The sequence below is a fragment of the Diabrotica undecimpunctata genome, chromosome 9 (assembly GCF_040954645.1).
Source record: "Diabrotica undecimpunctata isolate CICGRU chromosome 9, icDiaUnde3, whole genome shotgun sequence".
In the NCBI taxonomy this organism is placed as follows: domain Eukaryota; kingdom Metazoa; phylum Arthropoda; class Insecta; order Coleoptera; family Chrysomelidae; genus Diabrotica; species Diabrotica undecimpunctata.
The window spans coordinates 108,232,719-108,255,206 of record NC_092811.1 but is presented as its reverse complement, the minus strand read 5'-3'; the positions used below and the strand labels follow the sequence as shown (position 1 = coordinate 108,255,206).

The window sequence follows — 22,488 nt, the reverse complement described above, 5'->3', positions numbered from 1 at the left end:
GGCTTTTTAAATAAAACTTTTGTGGTTAATGGTATACAGCTAACTGCAGGAATTTGATTTTCCTTGTGAATTATAAATGTTCCTCGTTCCTATCTTCAACTTTCGTTTTATAATTTTTAGGTTTTCGTTTTGTTCTATGGTATTAGTTGTTTCTTTAGTGATGAAGTTCCTTATATCGGCTTTTGAAATGGTTTTGTTGAACTTCTTTAGCTCTCCTATGTTCGTTTTGTACATATCTTTAATTTCTCTTTTTTTGCATTTGCAGATTTCGTGTATCTTCTGTGAGTTTTTTATCATTCCTTGTTTGCTTGTCTTTGTACTTCTTCTGTATCTTCTTTAAAGCGTCCACCAACGTTTAGTTAAACTGTTCAATATTGGTTTCATGTCGCATGTGTTTCTTAGGTTGTTCTCTATTTTTCTATTTGGTCACTCATATGATACAAAAATGTGTAAAAAAAGTCACTCCAATTAAATGTGCCAATTTTAATAAAACCCATTTAGCTAATTATAAAGGCTGTAATGTTTATCGTGTTAGACATGGTTGCGTGCTGTCCCCATTGTTGTTCAATCTGTACAGCGAAGCGATTTTTAAGGCAGCAATATCAGAGGAACAACAAGGTATATCAATAAACGGAAAAATCATAAACAACATAAGATTCGCAGACGGTACCGCTGTTTTTTAAGACAGTCTAGAAGCACTGCAATGCTTGAAGTGCATGATTATTTCTAAGCAACATACAGTTGGAAGGCTAGATATCGGGGGAAAACAAGTAGAACGAGTGAATAACTACAAATATCTGGGAACCTGGGTAAATGAAAACAATGATCAAGAGGTAGAGAAATAAGGACACGCATTGAAATTGCAAGACAAGCATTTATAAAAATGAAAACAATGTTTGTCAATCGAGACCTTCCTCTGAAGCTGAAGATAAGAGCCTTAAGATGCTACGTGATCTCGACTTTGTTGTATGAAATAGAAAGTTGGACACTAAAAGTGGATAATATAAAGAAGTTGGAATCATTTGAGATGTGGTGCTATAGAAGGATTTTGAAAATGCCATGGACCCAACGAGTTACAAATGCAGAAGTGTTAAGAAGGCTACAACAGGATTTCGAGGAAATAAACTACATCAAAAGAAGAAAGCTGAAATATTTAGGCCACATTACCAGAGGTGCGAAATATGAAATGTTAAGGCTCATAATGCAAGGTAAAGTCAAGGGTAAAAGATCCATAGGAAGACGAAAAATTTCCTGGCTAAGAAACCTAAGAGAGTGATATAGTTGCAGCTCAGTAGATCATTTCAGAGCAGCTGCCAATAAGGTACAGATAGCTGTGATGATAGCCAATCTCCGATAGGAGAAGGAACTACAAGAAGAAAAATAATGTTTACCGAGACTTTGGAGAAAATGGCAACTTCGGATTAAGAAACTCTACTCCATTTACCTATATCTATCTTAATATAAGCTATCCAGAAATATAGATGAAGACAGAAGAACAGATTGTGGCAAATACCAACTAAAACGAAGATACATTAATAGATCAATTAACTTGAAGAAGACACTGTCACTAAGAATTGCAGATATATACGCAACTGAACAAATTGTTATCAAAATACCATATTAATCAATCTACTATGCAAATGATCCGATAGCATTGCACATCATGGCACATAAAATCTACCTTGAAACAGAATGTCATGGAGTCTTATGTTAAAAACAATATGCAAAGCACAATTATTAAAATAACAATGCCCAGAGTTATAGTTATTGCTGCAATTTACAGTTCACCAAGATATCAAATCTCTTCTAAGGAATATGAACCATTTCTATATGAACTTTGCCCGCGCTACCGTATGATCGGTGACTGGACTATCAACTGGGAATCAAAATTATCATCGTCCCAAGTAAAGGAATCTTTAAAAAACTTTATACATCAAAACAACCTTAACTATCTGACCACGGGGAATCCTAGTTACTGGTCGATTGACTAATTAGTACCAGATTCTAGACTTTGCCTTAGTCAGAGGTATATCCAATATTTATAGCATAATTGAATCAAACCCAGATCTACAATCAGATCACAATCCAATAAATATGAGAATGTGCAATAAAAACAACAACTGCAAAATCAGTTGACAAAGTACTAGAATACCAGGAAATCAAAAAACGACACTTTCAAAACATTTATTGAAAACTTGTTAATAGAAGACTATTCACTATTAAAAACCACGAAAAAACCAAATGAGCAATATTGGTAGTACCAACACTTAGAAAGTTCGATAGAAGTAGGGCTCATTTAAGTCACGGAAAACCAGATTAGTTCGAAGAGTAGCTTACACGAGTTTTCAACTTTCATTTGATAAACCATATTGAAGGCTAAATTGAAGCTTACGTGGACGCTCCAGGTCAATCATCATTTTCGATAAAAGTGTTTTTAACCACAGAGGTACATGATCTTACTAAACAGCTAAATTTGCATAAATCCCAAGGATGGGATTTGATATACGCTGCTGTGCTAAAAAATCTTCCTCGAAAAGCTCTCGTACTATTGATATCAATATTTATTAATGTGCTTCGTGTTACCACTCCAATGGAAATACGCACAGATCATTATGATCGTTAAACCAGGAAAAAACAGAAGTTGTGCTCTTTCATACCGATAGGTCTACTACCATCATCATCATTCTGGCTTTACAACCCTACGTGGGTACTAGCCTCCTCAAGAATTTCTCTTCAGTCGTCCCTATCCATCTCCTTTCTTCGCCAAGCTCGTATTCCCATATTTCTCAAGTCTTCATCGATGTTATCAACGAACCTTGTTATAGGTCTTCCTCTTCTTCTCTGGCCAACGGGTCTATCAAGGAGCGTTTTTCTAGCTAAGTCATTTTGTTCCATCCGCATTACATGTCCTATCCACCTCATACGTCCTATCTTAATATGTTTACGATATCAGGTTCCTGGTATATTCTATAAAGTTCGAAGTTGTATCGTCTTCTCCATACTAAATTGTCATTCACTGCTCCATAAATTCGCCTTAGTACTTTTCTTTCGAAACATTCTAACATGTTTTCATTATTTTTTGTTAGAGTTCAGGTCTCTGAACCATATGTTAGGACTGGGCCTATTATTGTTTTGTAGAGTTTTATTTTTGTATTTCTCGATATAATTGTGGATTTAAGGAGCAGTTTATCTCTACAGCAGTAATATTTTCAGTGTTAAGAAGCGCTCCCAGGTATACAAATTCGTTCACTGCTTCAATGACGTCGTTTTCTATAACAAGTGGTCTACTACCAAAGATATTAACAATATTGGAAAGCCTAAACAGAATAAAAGAAACACTGAAGTTAGACAATTCGATCCTATCTCACCAATTCAGATTAAAAAAAAAACTCTCTACAATTCAACAATGTCACAGAATCATTAATAAAATCAATGAAAGCTAGGAAACAAAACAAGAATTTGAGTCTAAAAGCTGCAGAACTATAGGCAGAACTCCAATTGGCACGATACCTGAAAAGATATTCTGACAAAAGAATACTAAGAACCAAATTAGATAATTCTTTTTTTGTTGTATGTGCCATTATCAGGAAAAGGTTTGTGTGAACTTCAAAAATAGTTTTTCTCTCATTTTAAATCCTAATTTAACTAATAGATGGCCCCATACTATGACTAATAAACGAAATTAGGATTAACAAAATAAATGTCAGTATTGATAGATTGGGACAGTCACACCAGATTGAATATACCGGTTCTCGTTCAATAACCGAAGTCAAGCAGTGTCGGTTGCGGTTACTATTTGGATGGATGACCACTTGGGAACACCGCCTGTTATTGCCATGTGAAACCTTCCTTCTCTGAAAAGGCTGGACCGATTTTTATGACATTTTACACGTGTATTCTGTAGGTCCGAGAATAGGTTAGGTTAGGTTAGGTTGCTACAGAAAAAAAATTAATACAGCGCCACTATAGAAGCTTCGCTTCAAAAGCGCAGATATCCATAAAAAATAAAAGAACCATATGCAAAACCATACCGAACATATGGCTTAGAATAAATCTGGACATATAGCATAGAACTATGGGTGCAGAAAACTATTTAACTTAAAATATCTTAAAATAAACTCCTACATTAGGATCTAGACGTATCATATGCAACTGAAGTGATAATACTAGTGCAAATGAATATTTACTTAGTCAACTATTCAACCAATAAGTATAAAGATGACTTAAGACACGAAAAGACTTAAAAACCAAACGTTGTAGAGATTTGCAGTGAACCATTGATGGATGTTACCTGAATTAAGCCCTTCCTTTTCCAGCATATTATGATTCTATTGAGTATATTGTAAATTACAATAAACGAATAAAAAATACAAATAAATGTAGTACAGTAAATTGCATAGTGTCTCTTGAATTATATTTATTAGAGTTTTCAACAATTCTACAGAAACAAATTGACATTTTTTTAAGTAAATGAGAGTATTATTATAATATTATTATTTAGATATTTTCTTTAAATATTTTAAGAAATTTTTCCGTTTTGTCGGTAGATTAGTATTTTAGTTTGGACGATCTATATGTGGGTGCTTGATAAAATAAAAAAATCAGGTAGGTACACAAAAAAATCGAGAATAACCTTGTAGAGAAATTTTGTTCTAAAAATATATAACTGACTAAAACAATGTTTAGTATTAAGTATATATTATTAGCACTGAACTAACATTATCAATCATAGTTGTCATTGAAAATATATCATGAAAGAAGCCGAAATAAAAATTATTTTTTACTTACGGTGAAACGGATGTGGAACTTGGGCCGGTCTCACTACCACTGCCACATTTAGTTTCCCCACCATTTCGAAATTCAAATTTAGATTTCCAAAGTACATGAACTCTAAGTGCACTTTTCTTAGAAATAGTGTATTTCGACCGACTCGAATTCTGGATGTCTTGAGTTGAAATAGAATCGGGTGTGAATTGTCTGGAGTTATAGTCGGGTTAAACAAAAACAAACTTGAAGCGATTGACAAATAATTTTTTTCTGTATAATAGCGAAAAACATAATAAAATAAATAAAAAAATATTATTGTTTTAATTTGCTTAATTTTTTTTTTAATTTATTGATTGCAATTTACAATCTTCTCAATAAATACACCGATTAATTTATGTACCGATGATGTAAGAGCAAAGGCTTGACTTTAACTACATAACATATACAAATATTGTTTGTAGCAAGTCAAAAAAAACATATAAAAAAGGAATATAAAACGCAACTTAAATATATAACAAACAAGAACACATATTAAACAGAAAAAGATTTATGGCCAAGTCACGGTAAGCAGTTCAGTGGATGTTCTGCAATGAGTCATATATTCTTCTGAGTAGTAAAAGCAATGTTTGAGAAGATATTTTTTTTTAACTTGTTCGAAACTATTAGAGCTACGCTGTTTAATACTTTTTGCTAAAATATTGTAATAATTATAATTATTAAGCACTAAGGCAATTTTTAGCTGAAAGGCGTAATCTACAGCGATTTGTTCGTAAGTAGTGACAGTTTCGCGTATTGTGATCGTGAACATCAGACTGCTTTATTAAATGGACCCGTTTTCTGTGAATTTCAGTCAAAACTTGAAATATCAATAGAGTAGGTAGCGGCATAGTCTTTAAGTTGATAAAGAAAGGTCGGCAGTGGTCTATATAACTAACCCCTGCTAAAATCCTGATAGCTTTCTTTTGCATTCTAAAAATTTGAAGTGTATTTGTTGAATTGCCCCATATGATTAACGCATAGTTTAGCTAAGGGTGGAATAAAGAAAAATATGTCACTTTTAATGTATCAACATCAACAGACCTTCCAGATGTGGTGTTACAGGCGCATCTTACTAATTTTATGGGTGGATCGTGTGACTAATATTGAGGTTCTGCATGAAATGGGCAAGAAATGCGAGATCACTAACACAATCAAAGACCGCAAAGTAGAATATCTTGGCCATGTTATGAGAAATGAACACAGAACCTGGTATTTTTTTCAGAACAAGGTATTTAGAAAGAGAGGACCAGGGAGAAGAAGAGTATATTGGCTTCAAAACCTAAGAAAGTGGTTCAATACGTTTACAACCGGACTATTCCGAATAGCTGCAAGTAAAGTTAGGATAGCTATGCTGATCGCCAACATCCGGAACGAATAAGCACCGTAAGAAGAATAATGTTTCAACGTTGACAACCCTTTCTAGTTGGCGAATAACAAATAATAAATTTAATAGTTATTTCTTTAGTTGTGAGATATGAGCCGATCAGTTGAGTCGATTATCTACGGTTATTCCCAATAGTTTAACAGTCTCTTTGTTATCTTACGTAAATTACTTGCAGATATAACTAAATTTCGTATTTTATCAATGTTAAGTTTTAGTTTGTTCGCTGCAAACCGTGTGCTAGATTTAGTAGAAACTACCTTATGAGACATTAAAATTGATAGATTAAATCATCATTATTTTTCCCTATTATAATATATGTCGTATCATCTGAGAATTGTATGGATTTGTACAGAGATATTAATTTAGGTAAATCGTTGACATAAATAATAAACAAAAGATGTCTTAAGACCAAACCTTGTGGAACTCCATGTTTTACGGATAGAAAATCGGAGAGATGACCTTTAGACACCGCCCGGTGTCTGTCACATAGATAAGAAGTTATCAGCTTAAGAGGGACACCTCTGATTTCATAGTTATATAATTTGTGGAGCAAAATATCATGTGAAACGCAGTAAAAAGCCTTTGACATGGCGCAATGAGAAATTGCTATGTGATTGCTGCGTTTAAGCCCCTCAATTACCTCGCTGACAACATTATATACCGCGTTCGTAGTAGAACGAGCACTTCTGAATCCATATTGTGAGCTGCTTAAGTAATTATTCGATTCAAAATAGGAATCCAATTGCTGCATGATAATCTTTTCAATCACTTTCCCAGAAAGAATGCTTATTGGTCTGTAATTGTCAGTTTTTGAGGAATCACCTTTTTTGTAGATAGTACTACTTTTGAGTGCCAGAAACAAATCACCCGGAATAGATAATCTCCCAGCTGAACTATATAAAGAAGGTGGCCTTATGGCCACCATATAGCATTAAAGCAGCTTATAAAAGAAATTTTAGTACTTCCGGAAATACTCCAGTTGATAGAATTAAATTAATAAGATGAGTGAAAGGTGTTAAAACTATTTGGTAAGTTTCTTTTAAAATTTTGCTATTAATTTCGTAAACGTCCCTACAATTAGAATTACTAAGAGACCTTATTATTTAAGATACCTGTTCTTCCACGACGGGACGAAAAAAAAAGGACTTGCTAGGAGAAGTATAATTTCTATAATTAAAGAGGACATTTGACATTTATAGTTGGAAGAGATGTAATTTTATTCTCTGAAATTGTAGTAAAAAATTGATTTATTTTGTCTGGACGTAGATCAGGTTGTACCAAACTGGATCTTGTGTGGTTTGTAAACAAAAATTTGAATATAATCGGCAATTACAAAATGCTTAAAAGTCAGCTTACTGTGCTTTTATTCCTAATTATAATAATAAACCTAGAGACTGCTGGAAAATAGTAAATTTCGAAAGAAACAATGGAATATCCAGTTACAACCTGATCTACCTTAAGACGAAATAAATCAATTTTTTACTACAATTGCAGAGAATATAATTACATTCTCGTTCTCTTCAATTATAGAAATTATCCTTCTCCAAACAAGTCATATTTTTGTCTTGTTGTGGAAGAAGAGATCTCTCAAATAATAAAGTCTCTTAGTAATTCTAAATGTTGCTCATAGACTGAGCAACATTTATTGTTATTTACTGGAAAAACATCAAAAATAATATAGATATTTAATTGTACATATACGCTTCACAATATTCTTTGATGAATGGAATTTGAAAGGATAGTAAAGGAATGACTGAGTCTAATACATAATTCATAACGTAAGTTGCAATGATAGGAGAAATCTTTGCTCCCATAGGGGTACCGAAAGTTTGTTGATAGAATTTACCATTAAATGAGAAGTAAGTGTTGTTAAAGAGAAATTCGACGATGCTGATGAATCTGTCATAAGACATGGAATGTATTAGAGGTTGTTGTTCCTTTGGCATTCCTTTACTATCCTTTCAAATTCCATTTATTAAAAAATATGTTGATGATATCATTTTGGCTATACCCAATGACAAGGTAGATGAACTATTAGATACTTTCAATGGTTATGACCCCTACATCCAGTTCACTATAGAGAGGGAAGATGGTAATTGGTCCGTCCCCTTTCTCGACATAAGGATGATCAGGGAAAACAACAACATTAAAATAGATTGGTATCAAAAACCGACACATTCTGGTAGATACCTTAACTACCACTGACACCATAATAATTCTTCCAAAGTCAACTTAATCAAACAGATGAAAAATAGAGTAATAAAAGTATCAGATCCTTCATTTCATACAAAAAACCTACAAATCCTACAGAAACTTTTTATTTCAAACGCTTATCCAACACCATTAGTGAATAAGATTTTGTTTAATACTATCCATAACGAAGATACTTCACCTTCCTTCGCGACTAACAATGCTGATCCTGATGTCTTAAGTGGGAACCCAGTCTCGGATACTCCTATCAACAAATATTTTTCATTACCATATTTCAGAAATATCACTCCGGGGTTAACAAGGATTCTGAAAAGTGTTGAAAATAGCCTTGGTAATAATAATAACAACATTGTGGCTTGTAGATCAGCCCTAACAATTAATAATCTTTATTCTAAGATAAAAGATAAGACTCCCATAGATAGGCTTAGTAACATTGTCTACAACATTCCATGCCTCTCTTGCAGCAATTCCTACATCGGCCAAACATCTCAATTATTGAAATCACGTATTACACTACACAAAAGTGATTCTCGACTTCACCCTGACCGCTGTGCATTAGCCAAACATGTCCATTCCACTGGTCATCTAATGACTATACTAACACTACAATTCTCCACCGTGAGAACAATAAATCTAAAAGAGAGTTCATTGAAATGTCCTATATTTCCTTAACGATTTCTCCATCAATGTTAAGAGTGACATTAAGAATCTAAGCGATATATACCACTTCCTACTTAAATCAGATACCAAGAACAATACAACATCACAGATAGCTAACTTGACTGATATATCCATTAACAACTAACCTACTTTAATAATTAATTTTCATTAACTAAAAAAGATAACATTCCCTTGCTTTTCTTAGATACATATCAATAAGATATTATTATAATAATACATGAACAATATAATATAATTAAAAAAGAATATCTAAAATAATATTTCCCTATACTGACATTTAATTTCATTCGGTTTTTACCAATGAACCTTAACGACATAAAGATTCAAAAGAACTACTTGAATTGTCAGCATATGCGTTCTGGCTAAAACAGAACCTCACATTTAAACTTTCTAACAATCAAAAATTTAGTTATTGCCGACAATTCAAAGAATTACCTTCTTTTAAATGTAGTTACATTGGGTTTTTCGATTAACCGTGGGTAAACGTTTGCGTTTTAAGTTCAAAGCTACCATACATTTCCAACGTTAAAAAAAAATGTTGCACATAGTAACAAAAAACACCACTATGTTGTTACTAGCAAAGTTTTTTAATATTCTAACTCTACAATTCTAAGTTACGGTAAGATCAATAATGTTTTTAATAGATAATATATGGTAGCTAATTATAATTTATTCTCTTTCAGCTTTCAGCCCTGAAGAAGCCAAATTAATTCTCTTTGGCGAAAACGTTCGGCGAAACAATTGATACTCATTAGAGTCTTTCTTGCAGATTAAATCAATATATATATATATATATATATATATATATATATATATATATATATATATATATATATATATATTGATTTACGCGAAGTGGTCATTTTATCTATTATTTGAGCTTATTGGTGGAACTTAAATATTATATATTTTTTAATTAATTTATTTATTAATAGTATATTCCCGGTCGGAAACATTTTTATGATCAGAAGTGATATTTTTTGTTAACGAGGTTCGACTAAGACTCTAAACTTAAGTATCTTAAGCTTATTAATAATGAACTTACTAGACAGTCATTGATTGAAAATGTGTGGCTGAGAAAATAAGAGGGTTCATTTTAGTCACATATTGTTTTAACAAAACATCATCCCCATCATCTTCCATATTAATACTTTAATACGTTTGTATTCAATTCAGATACTTACTTTTCTCCAAAACAAAGGGGTTCTTTCAATCGGCTCCTCAACATTTTTCCTAATCTAACCATCCTTCCAACCTCCACAATCAACTTTTCCCTCTTACCGAAGTAGTAATCCACCCTAGTCTTCTTTCTCGCCAAATCCATTAGTGGAATAGTGGCAACAGCCTCCCGAAGATCTCGCAGCTGATTACATTGTTCTTCGACAGATCTATGAAATACGGCTGAAACCCGCAAACGAGTCATTTGCTCTTGACTGACATGCAGCAGTTTTTGCCAAGAGGATTTAAGTCGTTGGTAGAGATTAGCGTGGTCATCAAGGGCAAGTTTGCATGCTTGTCGTAGCACCAATGAGGCATTTAGTAGTTGGCAGCCATAATTATATGTTCCCTAAAAAGTTATAAAATATTTTTGTTATTATTAAAAGTAATCAAGTGTTTTGGTCTTCTGTACACGTTTAATATTTGCAAAAATATCGAAAAGTTGTAAAATTATTTTCAATACAAATCTATGTTAAACCTCACTATTTTTCAACGTCTTCAAGTAAACTATATTTATATGTACTACATATAAATAACGTTATTTACAACTCCAAAATCACATCATACACTTACTAAATAAAAAACCAATACAATCAAGTGCAATGGTTGTAAAGATAGTGGATAGTGTACACACAGTATTGCATATATATATTCAGGATATATGTACAGGTCAAACAAAGAGCGAATGGCACAAAACTGGATTACAACAAGAAGCAGAAGCTTAGTTTTCCACTACTTATTGTTACGAAGGAATGTATATAATGAATACAAAAACTCTTAAATGCAAAAGTTGAAAATACATCGTACAACAATATGGATCAATATTGAAACAGTCAAATACAACAGCGAACTAAAGATGTATCCAAGATTTTCAAATATCGCTTTTGTTCTGAGAATTAGTTATCATTTCTTCTTCTTCTTCAAGTGCCATCTCCGCGGCGGAGGTCGTCAATCATCATAGCTATTCGGACTTTTGAGACGGATGCTCTGAAAAGTTCATTTGATGTAAATCCGTACCACTCTCTCAGGTTGGGCAGCCATGACATTCTACGCCTCACTATGCTGCTGTTTCCTTGGATCTTTTCCTGCATAAATCAGTTGGAGCAAGGTGTATTTCTCTCCACGTGTAATATGTCCGAGATATTCCAATTTTCTTGTTTTAATTATATTTAAAATTTCTATTTCTTTATTCATCCTTCTCAGAACGTCTTTGTTCTGTCCAAGATATTTTCAGAATTCTTCTATACACCCACAGCTCGAATAATTCCAGTTTTTTCATTGATGTAGCATTCAAGGTCCAAGATTCCATTCCATAAAACAAAGTCGAAAAAATATAGCACCTCGCCAACCTAACTCTTAGTTCCAATTTTAAATCCCTTATACATAGCACTCGTCTCATTTTGTTGAAATTTGCTCTAGCCTTTTCTATTCTGATTTTGATCTCCAGAATGTAATCATTTGTGGAGTTAATCATTGTTCCCGTATATTATGCATATTTGTCCACTTGTTAGACGTTGGTTCCGTTTATTAGAACATTCTCGTTATTTCTTTGAGTTTTCGATATTTTCATAAATTTCGTCTTCTTGGCGTTCATTGTTAGACGGTACTCTTTTCCATACTCCGCTATTCTGGTTACCAGTCTCTGAAGATCTTCAATATTTTCGGCTAAGATCACAGTGTCGTCCGCATATCTAATGTTGTTAATGGGAACTCCATTTACCTTTATTCCATCTGTTTCACCCTCAAGAGAGTTTTTCAGGATCTCTTCGGAGTAGGTATTAAAAAGAATTGGCGACAATACGCATCCCTGTCTTACTCCACATCTTATTTCAATTTCTTCTGACAGCTGTTCGTTAGCACGTACTTTTGCTCGCTGTTTATAGTATAAATTTGATATGATCCTGAGGTCGTTGTAGTCAATCTTCTTTGATTTCAGGACATTCATTAATTGTTTATGTCGTACTTTATCGAATGCTTTATTATGGTCAATAAAACATGCGTATATTTCTTGATTGACGTCCAGGCATCTTTGTATCAGTATATTAAGTGAAAAAAGAGCTTCACGCGTTCCTAGGTCTTTGCGAAAACCAAATTGTGTATCATTAACGTCTATGTTCAATTTGTGATATATCCGGTTATGGATGACTTTTAGGAGTAACTTTAGCACATTAGACATCAAGCTAATGGTGCGGTAGTTGCTGCATTCTCTTGCGTTTTTCTTTTTGGTTAAACAAATAAAAACCGACGTTAACCACTCTTTGGGTAATACGCCTGAACTATAAATTTGGTTCAAGAGTGTCACTAAAACATCAATGTGCTTCTCATCTAGAATTTTTATGATTTCTATGAGAAGCATGTCAGGTCCAGGGCTTTTTCCACTCTTCATTGTTTTTAATGCGTGTAATATTTCTTCTTTTGTAATATATGGACCTATTTCTTCTGACGTAAGTTCTATATGTTCCAGATCTCCTCTTTCATCATCGAACAATTCGTCGATATATTCTGCCCATCTTTGTACTTTCTCGTCTGTATGTGTTATAGTAGTCCCGTGTCTATCCAGAATTGCACAAGAGGGATTTTGTTTAGTCCTGTCAGTTCTTTAACTTTCTTGTGTAGGTTAAACAGATCATATTTATTTTGAAGGTCTTCGATCTCTTTCCATTTCTCTTCAAAGTATTTTTCTTTTGCCTGCTTTATCATCTTCCTGATTTCGTGGTTTATCTCTCTGTATTTATTGTTGTCTTTGTTTTTAAATTGTCTCCGTTGTTCCATCATATTAAGTATCTCATCATTCATCCATTCTTCTTTTCCCCTTGCGGAAGTCTTTAATATTTCTTTACAGGGTTCGTTACAGCATTATTGGCATAGTTATCATTTAGTCTATGTCTATTTTAATTAAAGATGGATTGATTAAGATAAAGGTGTTCACTCCTTTAAATTTGATAGATTATGTTAAAAGGGACAAAATTTCTGTCTGCTTCATAGGCAATGAAAGGCCATTGACTTATCTATCAAGCACTGACACTCCTTCAGAATACCCGATTTTTGGACTTTCTGATCAATGACGAGGTATGGTACTACGATCTAGACTTGGAAAGGATTAGATTGAGGTAACTGCAAACAGAGGTTGTTCTCGGATATGCGTTATGTCTCCCAATGATACTTATTGATGACATTATTGGATTCCCAGTTAGTTTAAGGCATCACTGAAGTGCTTATGCTGATGGAATTGCGGTAGTAATAAGAAGTAATCACTCTTTGTGATTCCATGCAGAATCTACTCGCCAAAATGCATAAGTGTTGTCTTACTGACGAGTTATAACTGAACCCTAGCGGGATTAAATTAATGCCCTTTAAGAAAAAAATATGGGCAAATCTTAAATAGCTTTAGCTATTAACTTAAATCTAAAAACGTCTCATTAAGGTAGCCAACAAATATACTACTCCACAAGGAAACTATGTAAGTTCCTTAGCTGGCTGTATACCATGTATTACAAAAAATTTATTTAAAAATCCTTTATAAAAGGTATATAATTAAAACAACCAATCGGGCTACATCACAGAACGTTTCCGGAATCAATATTCCATCATCAGTGTGTCTAAATGTACATGTTTTGAGCCACCAAGGAGTCTTACGTTTCCAAATTCCAATTGTAACTTAAACATCATAGCATAGACTATCAAATAATGTAACTTAAATTAAAATTAAAAACATTTAACGGGTTTTTACCCAAATATTTAGTGGCTCAAAACATGTACATTTAGACACACTGATGATGGAATATTGATTCCGAAAACGTTCCGTGATGTAGCCCGATTTGGTGTTTTAGTTATACACCTTTTATAAAGGATTCTCAAATATATTTTTTTTAATATTACAGCTCCGCTAACCTGTCAACAATTGGTAGTAGGAAGTGGGAACCGACTTGCAGTAGTCTATCATTATTGGATCCATCCTAACCATTACGTTGTGTATGGTAATCCAAGCCAGCATAGAAATAAGTGAAAACTCTGCTACACAGGTTACGTAGATTACAATGCCTAAGTATCACTAGAACGATAAGTACCACAATAACTGCCGCAATCGAGGTGCTACTTGGCCTTACTTTTAGTCACCGTATAGTGAAAATTATGTAACGAAAGCAGTACGACTGCTTCTGAATAAGATCAGTGAGATATATTCTGGGCAATAAATACTAGAGTAACTTAATTTTTCAGGACAATAGGATAGCTATATAGAGCAACGTAATACACACTAGAAGACATGAATATTATAACCTTTCTTCCTAAAAGTTTATGCTCAATCCACACTATGACATGTGTCTAGCTATATTGGGATCCATCAGGTAGTGGTAGATCAAAGAAAAACTCGGAAATAGAAAAGTAGGGAATAATCTAATTTTCCACTACGCAGTGGATACATAAGTAGCATCTATATTAGATGATAGAAAATAGAGACCAATTGTATCCTTTCTGAATAACATTTACGGCACCTTTGAATCTTGTATACCCTAGATCTGATATTCTTTGACCTATCGCTGTCTATAATGAGCCACAATATATGATAAAACATTTAATGGTGTGACTCAAGTACAAACCTTTAGACTGAAAGGACAGAATATTTAAATAAGCTAATTCATAATACGCCACCCTCTATAAAGCGAATTACACAATTTTGTTTCTGGAGTAGAAGGTACTTCAGAGAGATTTCAAGTAATAATTAGGGCTCAGTTCACACAAACCAACGAATTTCGTGAAGTAAGAATTTATATTTGCTCGGATAGTTCGACAGTGATGAGGGGTTTTCCAGTTTTTATATTATTTTCTTCTTCTTTTTTTTTCTTTTTGTGTAGACATGACTGTCTGTTTTTTAATGTGCCTCCAGGAAGTTATCGTTCCATCGTTTTCGTAATCCTACTACTGATCGTCTTCCTCCGGGAAACTGTTTATCGCCACCTTTACTACTCTATTTGTTGTCATTGGGTTTCTACGATCGTTACCTTTTACTCTTCTGTTTCTTACCCAGTCCTTGATGTTCTCCACAATCTCCACCTTACAATTTCTTCGTATATCTGTACTTCTAGCTCTGTCCTATATTACAATCGATTTTTCTAAGAGTTTCCATCTCTGTTATTTCTAGCATTCTTTTTGTTCTTAGTGTGAGCTCATAACGAGGCGCCGATCCTTGCTTGGACCATAGGATGGTATCATATTATCATCGCCAGGTAAAATAAATGCATTATCTTAAAAATGCCAACGTTCACTGTCAAAGCGCAGCGCCCAGCCTGGAGCCAGTTTTCGGAGTATCGGACGATAGACTTGGACCATAGTATTCGAGCTTAGTATTTTTTCACCTCTTGACCCTAGTACTCTACGACACTACGAGGCGCCAACCACCGACCCTCGCTCCGACCATCGTATCGATCGCCAAGTAAAATAAATGCATTTTATTTTAAATGCGAGAGTTCACTGTCAGTGTTATGATATAGGCGAGGATACGATGCGATGGTCTCCGTTGTGAACGTACCCTTACTGTGTCAGGTCGTATTTCCGTCGCATATATCATTATTGGTCTAATGACTGTTTTGTAAATTCTGCCTTTCATTTCTTTCTCAATATTTTTATTTTTCCATATTGTTACATTTAGGTAACCTAAGGTTCTCTTTGTTCTATTCACTGGATATTTCACTTCTGTTTTGAGCTTGCCGTAGCTAGAAGATGCGAGGCTAGATATTGAAACTGCTTCACTTGTTGTATTATATGACCCTCCAGCTGTAATTTACATCTTAGTAAATTTACTGTTATAACCATGCATTTTGAGTTTTTGGAGAAATTAACATGTTAAATTTTTCTTGCACTTGACTCATTAGAAATATAAAGTTTCGCATGATTTTCGTGACGTATAACCTTGTTGTTCTTCTCCTAGTGTTTTAATTTCATTCAGTGTATTTGTTATCACTTTGGTTGTTAATTTTAATGTTGTATTTAATAAAGTAATTCCTCTGTAGTTCTTTGGGTCCGAATTGTTTCCCCGTTTGAAGAGAGGTATTAGAATGCTTGATCTCCATTCTTGTGGTATTCTGTTTTGTTCTCTTATTTTTTAGATTAGTTTTAATAGTTGATTGGTCAGATATGGTGCTCCGTACTTTAGGAGTTCATTCGGTATTCTGTCCTGTCCTGATGATTTTCTTTTTTTTAATTTGCTTAATGCTTCCTTTACCTCCCCATCATCAAAATTAATTTCTTCGTTTGTCGTTACTTCTGGTTTTTGGAGGCTCATTTTATTTGGTGATCACATTTAGCAAATAGGGATCGAAAGTAGTCTGTCCATGTTTTCTTTTGAGTTTGTTTTGTTTTTATTAGTTCATTCATCTCTTTTCTTTGTCCTCTATTCCGTAGAAGTAGTGTGCTATCTGTTTTGGAAGCTCTACCAGTGTTACCTTTTTATTTGTCTGTCTAAATTATTTGTTTTCTCTACAGTTTTTCTTCACTTATTCTCTAAACTACGGGGTTTTTTTTATATATTCGTTACCTTCCTCTCGCCAAGTGAAAGTGTCTTACTTTCAATTTCAATGTTCAAATTATTACGCAATTTTCAGAGTTGCATGTACTTCTTTCAAAGTAGTCGTGATACTTTAATGCTGTTATCTAACAAGGGGCAAAGGTAATATGACATAACAAGAACGAGATGGAAGATTGCCTTGCAAAAATCGACACTAAAGATCATTTCATCGAACCAAAGGTGTACTATTAGGAATCAAACACTCGTTGTTCGGCTAGTAAAAATAAATTAAATTAGGAAGTAATTGAAGTATGGGAGGCAAAGCAAAGCATGTGGGTTTAAAGTCTCAAGCTCAACCAGTACAAGAGATTTATTAGTCTTCAGGATAACAGATATTAAGATATTAATGTTCTAGGTTTCATTTGGGATTACAAGTATATAAAGTACAATCTAAAAATAATACATGTTTGCAGAACAGAAAAAGATGATGGAATATTTATTCTGCAGATACAAAGACTACAGGAATTTTCTGGGGTGTGCATACTCTAAACTTAATGGAAATTATATATTGTGACAGATATCTGAGCAGTTCATCACCAATAACATCAACCAATAAATAGCCATAGATGCTTTATGATAATAAATATTGTCGGCATATTACATTATTATGATATCTATATAGAGTTAAGTTTGAAATACCTTTGCAGTTTCTTGAAACGTAACATGTTCATCTTTCTGTCTTTGTATTTCATAAACTGTACATCCAACATGGCCATGGTCCCTCAACATAACCCTAAGTAACTCATCCAGCCATCGAACAGCTTGCACGGTATCTTTTTCGTAACTATCGATATGGGTTACTTGCTTAAGTGTTAGCTTCTGCAGTTCTACGCTATCTGAAAATATGTTCTTTCTAGCTGTAGTGGCATCTAGGACATCTCTGATGTTGACGATATCTTCGGAGTAATCAACTGGAATTTCCCGGCCAAGACAGTCTTTAACGGACATCGAGAGCATATCTGAGAGTTTCTCTCCTTCTTTTCGGAGTTCTGTTTCTACATGGTCTGAAAATTAAAGATTTTATTACTATGTATTTCAAAAATGAAACAAGTGACATAGTAGAGAACAATATTGTTGCTGTCCTCATCTTACCAGAAGCTCGACACGTAATCGATTGCTTCGTTGAGTATCTGATTAAAAAGCAACGATGCGTGCTGATCATACAAGTAATCTACCATATTTTTAAACCAACAATAAAAACTAGACTATTAGTGTTATACAACAAAACAATGATATTTACTGTAAAAATACATTTACTCTCAAACTAGTTAGAGCAATTTTGATAATGGAACTATCATCGACGTGAATAAATACATCTGAAGAATATGTTATACTATATTTATACATAAAATAAAAAGAATCGTCACTCAAAGGTATATGTTAAGTGAAAGACGTCAATTATAGGATCAATCTAGCTGTGTCTGAAATTAAAAGACTTTTTGTGATACGTAGAGTGGTTTAAAAGGTCTGTGTCCGAAATAGAGAAACTTTATTGTATTATCATTAAGAAGAAGACTTATAAACAGAAACTTGATTCCAAGAAGGCTTGTATCTGGTCCAAGATTTATCCCACCTCATGTGTCGCCGTATTCATGATAGTGCAAAGCCACACACTGATAGAATTGCCGAGGACTACAATTTAGAAGTCAATTTTATACGGAGCTCTTGTCGACCAATTTCTAATGCCTCATAGGCCTCAAGTCTTTCCATACTAACAGATGATAAATTTCAATAGATATTGCACTATCAACATTCTAGAATTCGAAAACAAAATTCGGGATGTTCGGGAACATAACATCTTCTACATAATCGTTAATAACAGTGCTCGAAAAGTCGTCCTCACTCCAAAAAACCTCAAAATCAATCATCTGGTGCCTTTAATGTGCCTAGGCAAGTCACATTAAAATTTCCATTTACAAAAATCGCCCTAATTATATCCAGAGCCAGCAATTTCCCAATAAACTTCGTAAGAGCCTTTACAGACTAGGAAACAAGCTGCGTTGTGAGATCCCTAAATCAAACAACACGCCTTAAATATTACTTGAGATGTTGTCAAGGCAGATATCTTAATTCTTAATGGCCCGAAAGAATCACAATATGTCAATATTTGCGCACTAGTTGTGGACAATAAAATAAATTACATGCATTATCCACGGAAAATTCTCCTAGGAGCCAAGGAAATTATCTTGCCTTTTCAGCAAGATGCCCAGTTTTAAATTTTTTTAGGCACTCCCCAAACGAAACATACATAAGCCAGTACAACGGCTAGGCAGTCCTTACCATACGAACTCTTTTCGGACATGAACTCGATAATGCACTTTATGTCCGTGATTCTCTTCAACATCTTCAACATGTATGTCTGCGCAATTTCAACGTCGACAAACGACGGCATTATCTACCAGACATTCATACAAATTCGAAAGTTAAATTTTTAAAGTAAGCAAGTTAAGTGCCAAGCTATATATTTTAAATTAGGCCTACAGGCCAACTGAACTTTGACAATTATTACTGTTAAATATTTAACGTCATTTTTATAATTCTTTTCAAAAGTAATTAGTAACGAAAAAAATGTCAATATTTGACTGCCGGTCCGATGGGCCCGACGCAGCGTAGAAAGAGTTTAAAAGTCTGAAAGTTTGAAAGAGTTTTGGCACGCCAAGCAGAGATTTAGTGTAGCTGGAGTACTTGTCGATACATGTTGAATCGCTCAAATAGTTCAGTATTTACTGTTACACAATAAGTTCACGAAATACACGAGGTTTATCAGATTATGAACAGATACTAAATAATCTGTCCGACGAAGAAGATGAACATGCATTTAGCGATGATTCAATTATAGATCGTAATTATGATTCTAATTCCGATGAAATCTCTGATAATTCTGGAGACGAACTGAAAACTTTCGAAGAACGTAAGTTGATTTACTAAGTATTATATATTTTTGTACCCATTGATTTAACATTAAATTTATATTCGAAGATGAATGCGCTGAAAATGTTTAACACTTTATTATTTTTAGCACTAAACCCACAAGATAATGAGAATCATCAGAACATATGGACGTGTGATGTTGGAATATCAATGAGAGTAGATGATGATTGGACAGAACCAAAAGGCAATCAAGTACTTTGGCATTGCCAACTTTTTCAATTGAAGCTGGTGTTAACTGTGATGTAATTGGCATGTTAGCAATGGGTAAACAAGAAGAGTTCTTTTCCGCTATTGTTACTGACTTAATATTTGAAATGATCGCAAATCAGACAAACTTATACGATACGCAAACACTGGTCAACACCGACACCGGATACACTACTGGAATCCCACAGATACTATTGAAATAAAAAAGCCTTTTGGTTTGATAGCTTGGATGGGACTTGGATGGTAAAATTACCACTACATTGTCAGACTATTGGACTCAAGATCCCTTGATCAAAATCGGGTTTACTTCAAGTGTTATGCCTATAAATAGGTTTGAAATTCTATTGCGAATGGTTCACTTTTCAAATAATGAGGAATGCATAGAAGGAGACAGATTGCACAAAATAAATAATTTAGTAAGCTTAATTTTGAAAAACTATCAATCTGTTTACGTACCTGGAGAAATGGTGTGTGTGGACGAAACAATGGTTTCTTTTAGAGGCAGGCTACTCATGAAACAGTACAACAAGCAAACACGACATAAATATGGAATTAAAATTTTTAAGTTGTGTTGTAAAAATGGTTATACATATAATTTACAAATATACGCTGGTAAAACCTTAGAACCAGAAAAAACTACCTCTTTAGGCATTGTTATCACACCAATATTAGATGCGAATAGAACTGTTTGTACGGAAAACTAGTATACCAGTATAGAGTTAGCAAACAAATTGAAATAGCTTACAAAAAACTAAAAGTAGGTGAAGTAACCGTTATGGAGAATAGCAGAGGGATAATTTTTCTAAATTGGAGAAATAAACGTAATGTGTTAATGCTGTCTACTTTCCATTCGATTAAAACTGAAAATGTACAAAGAAAACAAGGAACTTCTTTAGTCTAAAACTGTTAAGTGGTACAAAAAAATAGCAATAGAGCTATTACTAAATACTTCAGTAGTGAATGCAAACATTTTGTATGTGCAGGTTAATGGTAACAAAATAGGTGTGGTTGAATTTCGCAAAGAAATTGCAAAGTTTCTCTGTTATAGCAGTTTAGCAAATCCCATCACTCAGGTCACTCCAAAAAGAAAATGCCACGAGTTAAGTGAGGTCCAGGGACAAAGCATAAAATACGAAGATACTGCAAATCGTGTTACGAAGCAAATATGAAAAATGAAGGTCGTATAGTAGCAAAGAATAAAACTAAAAAAGTTACTACACAGTGTAAAGAGTGTGAAGTAACACCATTCTTGTGTTTATAATGGTTTAATAAGTTACATACTGTTAACAGGTACATGAAATATAGAATGTAATGTTTTTGTAAAGATATTTCAAAATCATTTTTATAAAAAAAAATGTTTACCATTAAAAATATCCCGTGCAGAATGTTTGCACAGACCGTACCGGGCCATACGTTTTGTACACAGTTATTTATGCCGGCGGCCTGGTAAGCTGCATTTAAAATGGTATTTGTAGTGCCGGTCCCATCGGACCGAAGTGGCGTGATGGAACATTGTGGTGCCGGTCCCATGGGCCCAGCACGGTAGTTAACTTGTTAAATCTCCGATACACCCATCTCTAGCAATACATACTTTTTGAGGTCGATTAGGACCTTAACATTAGACCTCGCAGCGCTTTAAATATGTCTTGGAAGACATCCACTCTTCAGATTCCTACTGAACATTTCCATCTACAGGGTGAGTCATAACTATTGGGACATAGACTAAGGACAGGTTATTTGGACCAAAATATGGCTATTGGGCCAAATATGCCTCAATAATTTGTTGCTGAGAAAAAAGATACAGGGTGTTAAAGTTAATTTTTGTTTCTCGTTTTTTGCTAATAGTTTCCCTGTATATTTATAAATTGCTATCAAAATTGGCACAGAGGCATAATCTTAGACAAGAAATAGTATTTTATTTACAATTTTACGTTTTGTCATATAGGGCGCCACGTGGATCATTCCTAATGATCAAATTGAGTCTTAACTTTTTCTGATGAAACTTTTTAGTAATTTTTATTAGAAAATATGACGTAAACATCATTTTTACGTAAAATTGGTACTCTTGTTTACATGATACATTTCAACCGTTTTCGATAAAAACGCAGTCGAACTGCTTAGAGTCTTAAAAAAGGATTTCAAATATTATTTCATTTATGAAAAGTATGCTTTGGACTGTCAGATAATTGTTGTTGGTAAATGTCATTTGTTCAGAGTAAATTATTTTTGATGTGACAGTGTAGTGTAATGTTGCATTTTTTAAAAGTAATCATTACTTTTTTTGATTGAAATGCTTCGTCACAATCATTTTACATGATTTGCGTATACGCACAAGAAAATTTTTGCGGTCGCTCGGCAGCCAGAAGGTATGGAATGTTATACGCAAACAGAAGGCAACCAAATCACAAAACTTTTGCAAGATTATATCGTAGTTTAGGTGAAACTGGGTCATTTCACACTAAAAATCGGGGTGGTCGACTGAAACAAA

General features: G+C 33.9%; 1 protein-coding gene across 1 annotated transcript in view; it reads right to left on the bottom strand.

The window, feature by feature from the left end:
• LOC140451278 (uncharacterized) overlaps positions 1 to 22,488 on the bottom strand; it is an 862,244-nt gene that overhangs the window by 741,044 nt on the left and 98,712 nt on the right. Inside the window, 3 exon segments of the mRNA XM_072545021.1 lie at positions 4,789 to 4,977; positions 10,267 to 10,649; positions 17,502 to 17,866. Coding sequence (XP_072401122.1) covers positions 4,789 to 4,977; positions 10,267 to 10,649; positions 17,502 to 17,866 — 937 coding nt within the window.